The sequence below is a fragment of the Peromyscus leucopus genome, chromosome 23 (assembly GCF_004664715.2).
Source record: "Peromyscus leucopus breed LL Stock chromosome 23, UCI_PerLeu_2.1, whole genome shotgun sequence".
Classification (NCBI taxonomy): Eukaryota; Metazoa; Chordata; class Mammalia; order Rodentia; family Cricetidae; genus Peromyscus; species Peromyscus leucopus.
Genome location: NC_051082.1, coordinates 3,126,633 through 3,139,525, shown reverse-complemented (window position 1 = coordinate 3,139,525; position 12,893 = coordinate 3,126,633). Strand labels below are relative to the sequence as shown.

Below are 12,893 nucleotides of genomic sequence, written 5' to 3'. Positions count from 1 at the left end.
CATGTGACTTGCTGAAGGTCGTACGGCATGTGAGCCGCACAGATGAGATTCATATCTGTAAAGCTGACCCGTCTCCAGAGCCTACAGCTAGTGCCATGAAATGACCAATTGATCTCAGTTCAAGTCCCATTCTCTTGCCCACCTGCTTAGTTCTGGCCTAGTCCACTCCCTGGTGACAGGGCACCCATCTCTGCATCCATCCCCGTCCATCTCCTCCACTCTCTGGGATGTTCCTTGACTGGTTGGGACTGCAGACCTCCCTCCACATGACCCTCACCTGGGCAAGAATCATGGCCGCAAAGCTGGAGGAGGCTTCTGAGTCTGCCCATGGGCCTCACCTGAGACGATCACCCGGCTTAGCGTCCTCATAGCGGCTCCACTGTGGATGGTGTTTCCCTGCTCTGATCTTCAGGACCCTTGCCCTTAGGCAGAACGGTCATGTGACCAGTATTCACTGTGCTCCATGTGATTCCCACATGCCTGCCCGACCCAGGTGTGGAGGCATCAGCCAAGCCTGCGGGCAGAAACTCAGATTTCTCCAAAAAGGCAGCTGCCACAGTCCCTGGAGGTGGAGGCCAGTTCCAAAGTACCCCTGCCTGAGCCTGGGAAGGGCTGGCTTCCCGGCCATGCCTCTGGGGCTTCCGAGCTTATACCTGAACTGACACGCTGGTGTCCTTTGCTCACAGTCCCCTCCCCCACTGTCCTGATGTCATTCATTGTCTGACCACTGCTGTGGTCTGAGGCTAGACCCCAGATTGTCCCTCACTTGCCAGTCCTGTTCCAATATTGTCTGACCACTGCTGTGGTCTGAGGCTAGACCCCAGACTGTCCCTCACTTGCTAGTCCTGTTCCGATGTCCTTGTCTGACCACTGCTGTGGTCTGAGGCTAGACCCCAGATTGTCCATCACTTGTAGTCCTGTTCTGATGTCATTGTCTGACCACTGGCTGTGGTCTGAGGCTAGACCCCAGATTGTCCCTCGCTTGCCAGTCCTGAGGTGGGCGTTCTGTGACTGGCAGCCCCATCTGAAATGTAAGCTGTCGCTGCCCACATTGCTCCTCCCCGTTCAGCTCTGTGAAGGCCTGCTCCGGCTTTGGGCCTTACCTGCTGCAATGCTCAATCCAGTCAGAAAGACTTCATGCCGTCCAGTTCCCCGTGGTGAGGATGGGAGGCTGGTCCACAGAGGAATACTGACTGAGCCCATTCCCGAGATGAAAAACAGCTGTGGTCCTTGCTGGGTTCCTGGGGTGCGCGGCCCCATGGATTTTGGGTTCAGGTCTTGTTCTGTTGCCTCTAGCGATATTACTGTCCTCACTCTTCAGAGACCTGCAAAGCTGTCTGTGGTCACAGGGTTGTTGGAGATGGCGGAGGGTCTGGGAGTTGCACTCAGATCTGACCCTTCCATCTTCACCTTGCACACACCTCCATCATTAGCCATGTGTGTTTCCTTGAATAGTGGACCAAAAAGGAAACTTTAGATGATCAGAGAAGCTTAAAAAAATCACTCCCAGGACCCCACCACATGCATAACATCCCTGAGACTCCAAGGCCCCCCTAGTCTTGTGATGTTGTGTGTGTGTGCATGCGTGTGTGTGTGTGTGTGTGTGTGTGTGTGTGTGTGTGTGTGGTGTATTGATGTGTATGTGGAGTGTGGTATGTATGTGGTGTGTGTGGTGTATTGATATGTATGTGGGGTGTGGTATGTATGTGGTGTGTGTGTGTGTGGTGTACTGGTGTGTTTGTGGTGTGTATGTGGGGTGTGGTATGTATGTGGTCTGTGTGTGTATGGTGTATTGGTGTGTGTGTGTATGTGGGGTGTGGTATGTATGTGGTGTGTGTGTGTATGTGTATTGGTGTGTGTGTGTGTATGTGGGTGTGGTATGTATGTGGTCTGTGTGTGTATGGTGTATTGTGTGTGTGTGTATGTGAGGTGTGGTATGTATGTGGTGTGTGTGTATGTGTATTGTGGTGTATGTGGGGTGTGGTATGTATGTGGTGTGTGTGTGTATGTGTATTGGTGTGTGTATGTGGGTGTGGTATGTATGTGTGTGTGTGTATGTGTATTGGTGTGTGTTGTGTATGTGAGTGTGGTATGTATGTGTGTGTGTATATGGTGTATTGTGTGTGTGTGTATGTGGGTGTGGTATGTATGTGGTCTGTGTGTGTATGGTGTATTGGTGTGTGTGTGTATGTGGGGTGTGGTATGTATGTGTCTGTGTGTGTATGGTGTATTGGTGGGTGTGTGTATGTGGGGTGTGGTATGTATGTGGTCTGTGTGTGTATGGTGTATTGGTGTGTGTGTGTGTATGTGGGGTGTGGTATGTATGTGGTCTGTGTGTGTATGGTGTATTGGTGTGTGTGTGTATGTGGGGTGTGGTATGTATGTGGTCTGTGTGTGTATGGTGTATTGGTGGGTGTGTGTATGTGGGGTGTGGTATGTATGTGGTCTGTGTGTGTATGGTGTATTGGTGTGTGTGTGTGTATGTGGGGTGTGGTATGTATGTGGTGTGTGTAGTTGCTGTAGACTCCAGGTGACAGTCCTTTCAGTCACTGTGTTTGCTCCGTGGTGTTCACGGATACCTTCTACATCACCACAACCCTCAATTCTGTTAATGTCCATCTAATGACATCCCAGTGATGTACTGTGATCTCCCTAACCACCCCAGTGCTGGGTACTGCTTCTGGCTTTCAGTTTCTCATTTCATTGGCCACACTTGCCCTGAGCAAGCTCGTGTTCAAGGCCCTGCTTTGCCTTCTGATCTAACCCTGTGGAATTAATTTCCAGAAGAGAGATTCTGGATATAGCTGGGTGATTCTCTAACTTGGGGTGTCTGGTGCACTGTAGGATATAACAGCATCCAGCCCCCACATGTCACCACATACTCTAAGCCATGGCAGCCCACTCTCTCTCTCCAGACTTAACCTCCAGTCCCCAGGGGTTGACTCACCTTCCATCAACAAGCTTGACGTTAAAGGATAAACTGAAAAATAGATGCTCTGTGGACACCAGAGATTTTCCAAAGAGTCAGGACAAAACTGAGCCATGGCAGTGCTGGGAAGTACTGAGCTCGGTGAAGGAGTACCATAAAGGGAGGCAGGAGCTTGAGTTCTAGCAGATGTGCTAAGTCCTTGTTCTGGAAGGTCTCAGTCCCTCAGCTCTGAAGTGGGATTGATGATCATGACTCACCTGCCAGGCCCTCAAACAGTGAGGGAGGCTTTGACCGGTTGACTAGTGCTGGCCACAGAAAGTGCCCCGTAAATGCCAGCCAGGTTTGTCGCTCTGCAGGGGCCCCACAGGGAAATCCCACTTTGGGGAGTGTCTTCGTTACTGGTCTCTGGCTGTGAGCACCATGACCGTGGCAACTCCGATAAACGAAAGCACTTAACTGGGTGCTGGCTTACAGTTTCAGGGGCTGCTCCATGACCATCATGGCGGGGGATGTTGCAACACACTGGCAGGCATGGCCCGGGGGACCACTGAGAACGGGAAGATGGATGCCCAGGTGGCATAGCCCTGCACTGTGCTGCCCCAAACCTTTTACACCAGGTCCATCTCTCATGCTCAGCTTTTTTCCCAGGCGCCTCTGGCCCATCTTAATTGGCTCATTTACTGATCCGTTTAAGATGGCTGAGCTCTCAATGAGGCGGTGGTATAAATCCAAGTATGGCTCTGGGCTCACACGCACACACAGAGCAGTACCCTACACAGATGACCTAGCTTTGCATGCCCGGGACATGCCAGGAGGGCTCTCTATGGTCTCTCCCTCCTGTGTAGAATGTGTTGTATCTGCCGGGACTCCCAGGGCTTCACGTTTTCCCCATCTGCAGCGAGAGCCTGGGAAGGCTGTGTTGATGAGCTGTCGACTCTGCTCGGGAAGCCCCCTCACACTCGGAACTCTGGAGTGGGGCGGCGTTCTCGCTCAGGGCCAACGGGTTCTGTGGTCTATGTCTGCAGGAGAAGTATGTGGAGGAGCTGGCCGCCGTGAGGCAGACATTGCAGACAGACCTGGAGACGTCCATCCGGCGCATCGCGGACCTGCAGGCGGCGTTGGAAGAGGTGGCATCCAGCGATAGTGACACAGAAAGGTGACAGATTGGGAGATGACTGGGTCAGAGGTGACTGGGTCAGAGGTGGGGCTGTGCTCGGCAGAGCTCTGTTGTCCCCAGAGGTCCCAGGCTGTACCTGCCCGGGCACACAAAAACCTCTGAGGGTTGCAAGCATAGCTGGGTGGTTTGGACCGAGAGAAGAGAGACGCCACCGTCCTTGTCACCATGAAGCCCGGGACCTGGCTTGCTGGACGTGAGTGAGGCAGTTGGAAAGAGACCAGACCGGTGAGGGGTTCTGGAGAAGCAGCTTGTCCGGTCTAGGCCTGTGTTCACAGCTTTCTTGTTGTTGTGACACAACTCCTAGATCCGGCTGCTTAAACGTGAGCTTACCTTGACTTATGCTTCAGGGACGCCAGTCCATCACGGCAGGAGGGTGTGGCAGCCTGTTCCCGGGCTTCCCCTGTCATCCCAATGCGTTTGTCCTGCCGGCACGGCTACCTGTTCCCGCCGCGTGGCTGCCCCATTGCGGCCTCCATGGTGCAGCCTCTTGCATAGACTTGTGCTAAGCAGCCCGAAGATGTGGCTCCCTCCTGGTGGCCCGGCTGCCTCTGTCCCCACCTAAGGAGCAGCACTGGGAGTCTGCCAGCCCCGACCCATTTGCTGGTGCAGTCAGAGCAGCCAAATACCAGGCCCTGGGGAGAAAGCTTCTCTGTTCCAAGGACCCTGACTTCAGGGACCTTCCAAGTCAAGCAGCAAGTTAGCTTTGTGCACAGAGTCGGAACCCGAGAAGTTTTGTAAACCTCTCCTCACGAAAGAAACACTTCGTTCTTGAGGAGTGTTCTTACTGTGCCGCCCTGGCTAGCTTAGAACTTGCCATGTGAACCAGGCTGGCCTTTGAACTCACAGAGATCCCCCTGCCTCTGCCCGCCCCCCACTCCCGCAAGTGCTGAGATTAAAGGCGTGTGCTATCGCTCCTGCAGTTAGGGCTCAAGCCTGACAGGTGAAGTAGGCAGAGGGGGTTATGGGTCGACCGTGATTTTCTCCATGGAAGAACCAGATATCAGGATTAGAGATGAGTCAAGACCTGAGAAACCCTGGCACTGAGGGAGAGGACACATGTAACACTCTCTGTCTCTCTCTGTCTCTGTCTCTGTCTCTGTCTCTCTCTGTCTCTCTCTCTCTGTATCTATTTTCTAAAGTCTGTGCAATGAACACACACATTCACCAGCTTTCCCAGCACCCTGTTTTAGGAGGCTCTTTTCTATGTGTTTTGCACTCAGTGTGTGGACGCCTGTGTGCTGGTGTGTTCATGTATGTGCAGGTGCATAGGCACATGTGTGCATGTGGAAGCCAGAGGTCAATTTTGACTGTCATTCCTCATTCCTCAGGTGCCATCTACCTTGTTTGTGGAGACAGAATCTCTCGCTAGCTAGGCTGGCTGGCCAGTGCGCCCGGGGATCTGCCTGTCTCTGCTCTCCTAATGCTGGGATTGCCAGCATGTGCCATAATGGCCAGCATTTCTCACAGGGGTACTAGAGCTCACACTAGGCATTTCTCACATGGATATTAAAGTTCACACTCAGGTGTTTCTCACATGGTACTGGAGCTCACACTCAGGCATTTCTCACATGGACACTGGAGCTCACACTCAGGTATTTCTCACATGGGTACTGGAGCTCACACTCAGTCATTCCTCACATGGGTATTGGAGCTCACACTCAGGTCCTTCTGCTCACATGGCCAACACTCTACCTCCCTAGCCACACTTTCATACCTAGATTGGGAATGTAATTATCACCTTCCTTGGGGAAGTTCCCAGGGGTCAATAACCTTGACCTGTGAAGAAGTACATGTCCAACCACAGCAAGACAGAGATGCTGGGCAGGTGAAGTGCCCAGAATTTCTGTTCCCTGCTCAGCAGTGGCCAGACTGTAGGTGAGTTGGCAGACATTGGTGCAGTCACTTCCCTCAGGAAGTGTCCCTCCAGTAATGTCCCTCCCACCTCCTCCATCAGCTTCTCAGGGAAAAGATTGCATGTGTTGAATCTTTTATCACTGACGTGTTCTAGGAGTGGACACTGGCTTTCCCAGAACATTTGTGCTCATGACAGTGACATGGAATGGCTGGGGACACTGGGATCTTTGGCCTCTGAGCCAAATACTGGAGCCATGTTCATTTTCATTGAGAGATGTCACTTTCCCAATAAATAATAAAAAAGGAGAAGGGATCTCAAAGGAGGCAGAGTAATCATGCTTGGAGGGGTGGGGACAGGTTGTGGCATGAAGTGGAGGCCAGACTTCTCAGATGGGGAGTGAACCAGGATGAGGTCACAGAGCACCCCAGACATCACCCCAGTCTGTGGTATGAGGGATCCCCTCCATCCTTAGAGGTTTGCTACCCCAGATGATACACACACAAGAACCTTCCTCTGTCTGTTTCCCTGGCAACAAGACTCACCCTCTCCTCTGCCTGGGCCCATCTTTTCTGAACTTCGGGCCTTGGGTAACTGAGTCCAGCTCGAGACCATCTTATTCTGGTCTACACACCGGAGGCCATGCATCTTCTTCGCTGCTGAGCCTCCAGTGTCTTTTTTGCTTGACTGTGCCTCCAGTTCCCACCATCAGCCTCACAGTTCCTCAGGCTGGGAGGGGACTGGCCCATGCCTCAGGGAAGCTGTGGAGGTGTGGTGTGATGACTGAACATAGGGGTCAAGAGATGTGCCTGGTGCCCAGGAGCACCCCAGGCAGCGAATAGGATTGCTGTGGTTGGAGGAGGGGAAGACATAGACTCTGCAATTCTTTTTAAGGGTCCCTAAATATCTGCATGACTTCAAGCAAATATTCAGTCACTCTGATCTCTTCATTTCTAAGATGGATTATAAGAGGTAAAAACCACAATGCTGCATTCAGAAGCACGTGCTGGGGGGAGCTCAGCCATTGCTCATTGCCTCTGTTCATCCACCCATCCACCCACCCATCCACCCATCCATCCATCCATCCGTCCATCCACCCACCCATCCACCCATCCACCCACCCATCCACCCATCTACCCATCCATCCATCCATCCGCCCATCCACCCACCCATCCATCCACCCATCCACCCACCCATCCACCCATCCATCCATCCATCCACCCATCCATCCATCCACCCATCCATCCATCCATCCACTCACCCATCCACCATCCATCCACCCATCCACCCATCCATCCATCCACCCACCCACCCATCCATCCACTCACCCATCCACCCATCCATCCATCCACCCATCCACCCATCCATCCATCCATCCACTCACCCATCCATCCATCCATCCATCCACCTACCCACCCACCCATCCATCCATCCATCCATCCATCCATCCATCCATCCATCCATCCACTCACCCATCCATCCATCCATCCATCCATCCACCCACCTACCCATCCATCCATCCACCTACCCATCCATCCATCCATCCATCCATCCATCCACCCACCCACCCACCCATCCATCCACCCATCCATCCATCATCCATCCATCCATCCATCCATCCATCCATCCATCCATCCACCCATCCATCCACCCACCCATCCATCCACCCATCCACCCATCCATCCGTTTCATAACCCTTCCCTGAGTATATGTCCCATCCAGACATCCTGCTGGGGCTTTGCATTTTCTCTCTTTTTGTTGCCACTTTTTTCACCATCTTATGGTGAACGGGCACTGAATAGCTTGTGTGAAATGTTCAGTGCCATGCCCGGAGCCTGGGTTTGTTGAATGACTAAGGAATGGAGTGTGTGTGTGTATGTGTGTGTGTGTGTGTGTGTGTGTGTGTGTTATGTGGTGTGTGTATGTGTGAAAATGAATGGACAAATTAATATAAATCTAAAAACTAAGAGTGTGGCTGGCTCTGTGGGAAGTGAAAAAGCCTCTGGTGGCAGGTGACCAGTGGGAAAAGTGGCCCCGGCTCACTAAGGAGGAGACAGCACAGACCTATGAGTGGAGAATCCGAGGAAGAGTGAACAAGGGTCAAGAGAGGATTGTTCTAGAAAGTGCGAGAAGAACTTTGTATTAACTTCTTTCTTAAGAGAGGAGAGGTTTGTCTCATAGGTGTGACCTCTTGTGGAAGGGGGCATGTCAGCTGGGAAGACAAAGGGCGTGCAGCCTGGCATGTTCTCACTCTGAACTAGAAGCTGGGGTCACCTTTAAGGGACCTCCCACAGCTCTAATACTCTGCCAGCTAGGCCACAGTCTCCATGTTTCCACAGTCCCCAGAGCAGCGCCACCATCTAGGACAGAGTTGCATCACACTACAGGACCATGTCACATGCAGGTCCTGGGGGAGGACGTCCAGGCTTTTCTCCTTTTTCTTCCCTCTCCAATCCTTCTCTCACGGTGCTTTGCTGAAACCACTGAGATTCTCAGTTCCCAGATAGTGGGAAAGAAAAGACGTCTACAGGGAAGTTCTGGCTCATTCCAAAGGGTCAGTAGTGCTCAGATCTCCTGTTCACCACTGTCTTAGGGTTTCTAATGCTGGCCATCACCATGACCAGAATCAACTTGGTGAGGAAGAGGGTTCATTTTGGCTCATGGTTCTACATCACAGTAAGTTATCAAAGGAAGTCAGGACAGAAACTCAAGGCAGGAATCTGGAGGCAGGAACTGAAGCAAACACCATGGAGGAAGGCTGTATCATGAACTAATAAATAATAATTATAATTATAATAATAATAATAATAATAATAATAAACACGGAGCCAGATAGTAGGGTGAAAACCTGAAAGATCAGAGAAGCAGAACAAGCCAGAGCCAACCAACTCCTCAGCTGATCCTGTTTCCATGAATCCTCAGACTGAAAGCCTCTATGTTTAATATAGTGACTGGCTTCTTTCTCTGATCTCCAAGCAAGCTTTATTTATTAGAGCACATATAAAAATATCACCACAGAATGCTGTTTACTGGCTTGCTCCTCATGGCTTGCTCATCCTGCCTTCTTGTGACATGCAGGACCACCTGTCTAGGGGTGGCACCACCCACAATGGGGTGGACCCCCCCACATCCATCATTAATCAAGAAACTACTGTATAGACTCACCTATAGGCCACTCCGACGGAGGCATCTTTTTTCATCTGAGGTTCCTCTTCTCAGATGACTCTAATTTGTGTCAAGTTGACAAGAAAATAACCAAGTTGACAACCCAGGAGGAACATCACTGACTATCGAAAACAAGAAGATAAGTTGACCACTGTAAGTCAACCGCACAGAGCAGGGCTCCCAGTTCCTGCCCCGATGCCAGCCCAGTCCCCACATCAGCAGCTCTAAGCTATACATTGTGCCTGCTTATCTTCAATAAGAGGTTCGGATCGGAGCCTGAAGGATTGGCCCTAGATGCTTCTTTATGAATTCTCAATTAGGACTCAGACCACTGGGGTGGGGAATGGAGGCGGGGGGAGAAGTCAGGGGAGAGAGAAAACCTAACTCTTCAGACGGCCGGAGGAGAATCTTTGAGAGACTTGCTCACATGATGCCAAATCACAATTCTGCAATTCACACGGAATTAGATCTTAATGGAGCGGGCCTCGCAGGCTGGAAGCGGAGCTGCGTGCCCAGAAAGTCGGGCAGCATACAGTGGTGCTTAAAAGCCTGTGTGACTCTGCACCGGGGCCTGGCACTGACAGTTAGACTGTGGCATCAGCCTTCTTAGATTAATGGGGGGAATGTTTTCAGTGTGTCCCCCAGGCTTGGAACACGCTCATTAGTCATGGAAAGAGGACTGCATTGGCTGACAGGCAACACCATCTATTCCCGGCTCCAGAATCTACAGCTGCTCTGCCTGTTGCTTTGCCTGGGGATGTGGTGCTGTGAAGAGGCTCACAGGTTACCCTTCCCTTCAGAGCCCCAGATAAAAGCGTGCCAGTTTCTGCTGGGCCCATCTGAGATGAGCACTCTGGGAGCGAGTGTATCCTGGGAGGCCAGGGAGAGTGGAATCAGAGCATTCCCCAACACACATGCTCTAATGACCTATCCAACATCAGGCTGTGGAGGAGACCTGGACAGATCTGGATGGAACCAGAAACCAGCCTTCTGAGGACATACTGTGAGTCAACTACTCACTGTTGAGCCCTGGCTCTGGCCAGAATGTGAAGTTCTCCACTTCATGAGAGGACAGCCTTCTCCCCACAGCTCTCTCCTCATAGCTGGCCCCCAGGTGTGATGAATATGACCTGACCTGGAAGAACGGCTTGAGTGAGCTCTGCATTTGTCAAAGAAGGTTGACACTCAGTCAGAGTCACAGCACGGGCCCCTGTGCCCTGTAGCATGTGCTTAAATGGTGCTGTGCAGGCTGCCTGGATTTCTGAGCATGACTGTATCCAACACACCGCTGATGAGATGGATTCCCAGAGAGTCAAAGCTCCCACAATTCACGGTGTCTATTTCCAACAGTGCAGGAACCGGCGATGATGAGGACACGTGACCTTTCTGGAGGACAGTTGTTACTGTTTGGTGCTCACAGCCTGCCCTTGCATAGTCTCTGGGCTCCTATCATTATCTTTCCACAAACTATAGATAAGGAAACTGAGTCTCACGGGTGTCTAGAGTCTTGCACTGATGCATGTATTAAGTGACAAGGCCATGCCTTGGTTTTGAGGCAGCCATACTGCCAGCCTCAAAGGTGGCTTTGTTATCACATGCCGTGTGCCCTTCATCTCATACCAAGGTCTCTGCTCTCTTCTGGGCTGCCATGATGGTGAGCTCATGTCAGTCACCGGCACAGAGCAAATGAATTCAGGCGTTACTTCTCGGGCTGTATTTGCATTTAGACTGCGGCCGTCTGGCACAGGTGTCCCAGAGGAATGCATTTGAAGACATTTAATCAATTACCTTGATCCTCACCAATGCCTGTTTGAGAATTCCTGGCACAAGTTCCTTTTGGAAAACAACGCTGACCAGGATGACAGAAAGGACCGCCGACGCCAGCCAAGGGCTGGGGTTTGAGCCTCCTCGCAGGTGCAGCCAACCGGATCAGCACCGTGGACAGCTCTCCTGTCTCCCCCCCCCCCCCAGCCTCTGCTTGCCATTAATAGAGGATTACTGACTTGGATTTGGCTTGCTCCAAGCACAGGCATGGGTAGGGGAGTGGGAGCTGGGTGCAGTAATGGTAGCTACAGTTTTGTTTCTTATGAGATGGACTCAGATGCATTCCCTTCCCCCTCCCAATGGTGGGCTACATGGTGCATTCATAAGGCATGGGAAACCCAGATCTCCCTGTTCAGCTGGAAACCATCATAGGCTTGGACCTATGATGCAGAGTAGTCTGCAGGAGCATGAAGGCCAACTCCCTACAAAGGTGCTGTTTACAAAGCTGTGTGTGTGGAGTAGGGGCCACCGGGGGTGAAGAAGCATCCAGCCGTGGCCAAGAACCAGGGCCAATGACTGCCACTAGGTTAAAAGGTCAAGAGAAGGTGTAAATTCTTGGAAGAAGAGGATGGCCACATGGAGGAGGCTGCAGCAGATAACCAGTCCAACAGCCTGCAGCAGAGAGAAAATCGGGGAATAAATACCATGGCCTCTGCCTCACTTCTTCCTTCTGCAGTTGGATGATGATGCCTCAGTGGCTGAGCCCATTGGGAAGCCATGCAGGCAGCCAGCATGTGGATGGGACTCATACATTCCATGGAGTCTGCTCCTACAGAGCAGGTCTAAAAGCATCACACAGACAGTGTAGCCCAGCAGAGACAGTGGTGAAATATGACAGCAGAAAGTAGCCAAGTGTCCAGAGGAAAGACTCCCTCCAGGAGGTAGTGGCTCTGAATGCTGAGTCCCCACAGCAGCCTTCAGGGATCAAGACTGGATGAGTGTCAGCACCTATGCTTGCTCTGTGGTTGCTGTCCAGAGCTGTCCTAGCAAAGAATGGCGTCCAGTGGGTCCAAGCTCAGCAGTGTAGGTTCCAAACTGAGAATGAGACTGTCGGCTTCCTCCACAGCTCTCACCGAGAGCAAAACGAGTCCTTGGGATTGGACATTTGGCTGTAGGTGCTGTGGACATCGCTCTGTATAAATAAAATGCTGATTGGCCAGTAGCCAGGCAGGAAGCATAGGCGGGACAAGCAGAGAAGAGAATTCTGGGAACAGGAAGGCTGAGTCAGGAGACGCTGCCAGCCGCTGCCATGAGTATCAACATGTAAGATACTGGCAAGGTATAGGTTTATAGAAACGGGTTAACTTAAGATAAAAGAACTAGGTAACAAGAAGCCTGCCATGACCACACAGTTTGTAAGCAATGTAAGTCTCTGTTTACTCGGTTGGGTCTGAGTGGCTGCGGGACTGGCGGGTGAGAGAGATTTGTCCTGACCGTGGGCCAGGCAGGACTGGAGAAAACTTCAGCTACATGTAGGTTCTGAGGAGCCTACTGCCCCATCTCCATGCAGTCACACACACACACACACACACACACACACACACACACACACACACACACACACAAATGCTTCTGTGCTGTGCCAGGGTCAGATGGTGAAGGCTCGGAGCAGCTGTGCTCTGTGTAGCGCAGAGGCAGTGATGGGCAGAACCTTCACGGTGAAAATAGGGAGGGGCAGGAAAGAAGCACTGTGCCCAAAGCGCTGGCTGCACTTTTTAAAAAAACGTAAAATGCCAGGGGTGGTGGCACATGCTTGCACTACCATCCCTGGGTGGGCAGAGACAGGAGGCTCCTTGGGATTTGATGCCTGGGCAGTACCCTTGGTGAAGTCCAGGCCCATGAGAGACGCCACCTCAAAAAGCAAAGGTGGATGACTCCTGAGGAGTGATAAGGTTGACCTCAGAACACACAGAGATGCACACACATATGCACACCCATATTCACAT

At 51.8% G+C, this 12,893-nt stretch overlaps 1 protein-coding gene across 1 annotated transcript in view; it reads left to right on the top strand.

Annotated features, from left to right (window-relative positions):
- Myo18b (myosin XVIIIB) overlaps positions 1-12,893 on the top strand; it is a 216,633-nt gene that overhangs the window by 171,908 nt on the left and 31,832 nt on the right. Inside the window, 1 exon segment of the mRNA XM_037198646.1 lies at positions 3,955-4,085. Within this exon segment, the coding sequence (XP_037054541.1) occupies positions 3,955-4,085 (131 nt within the window).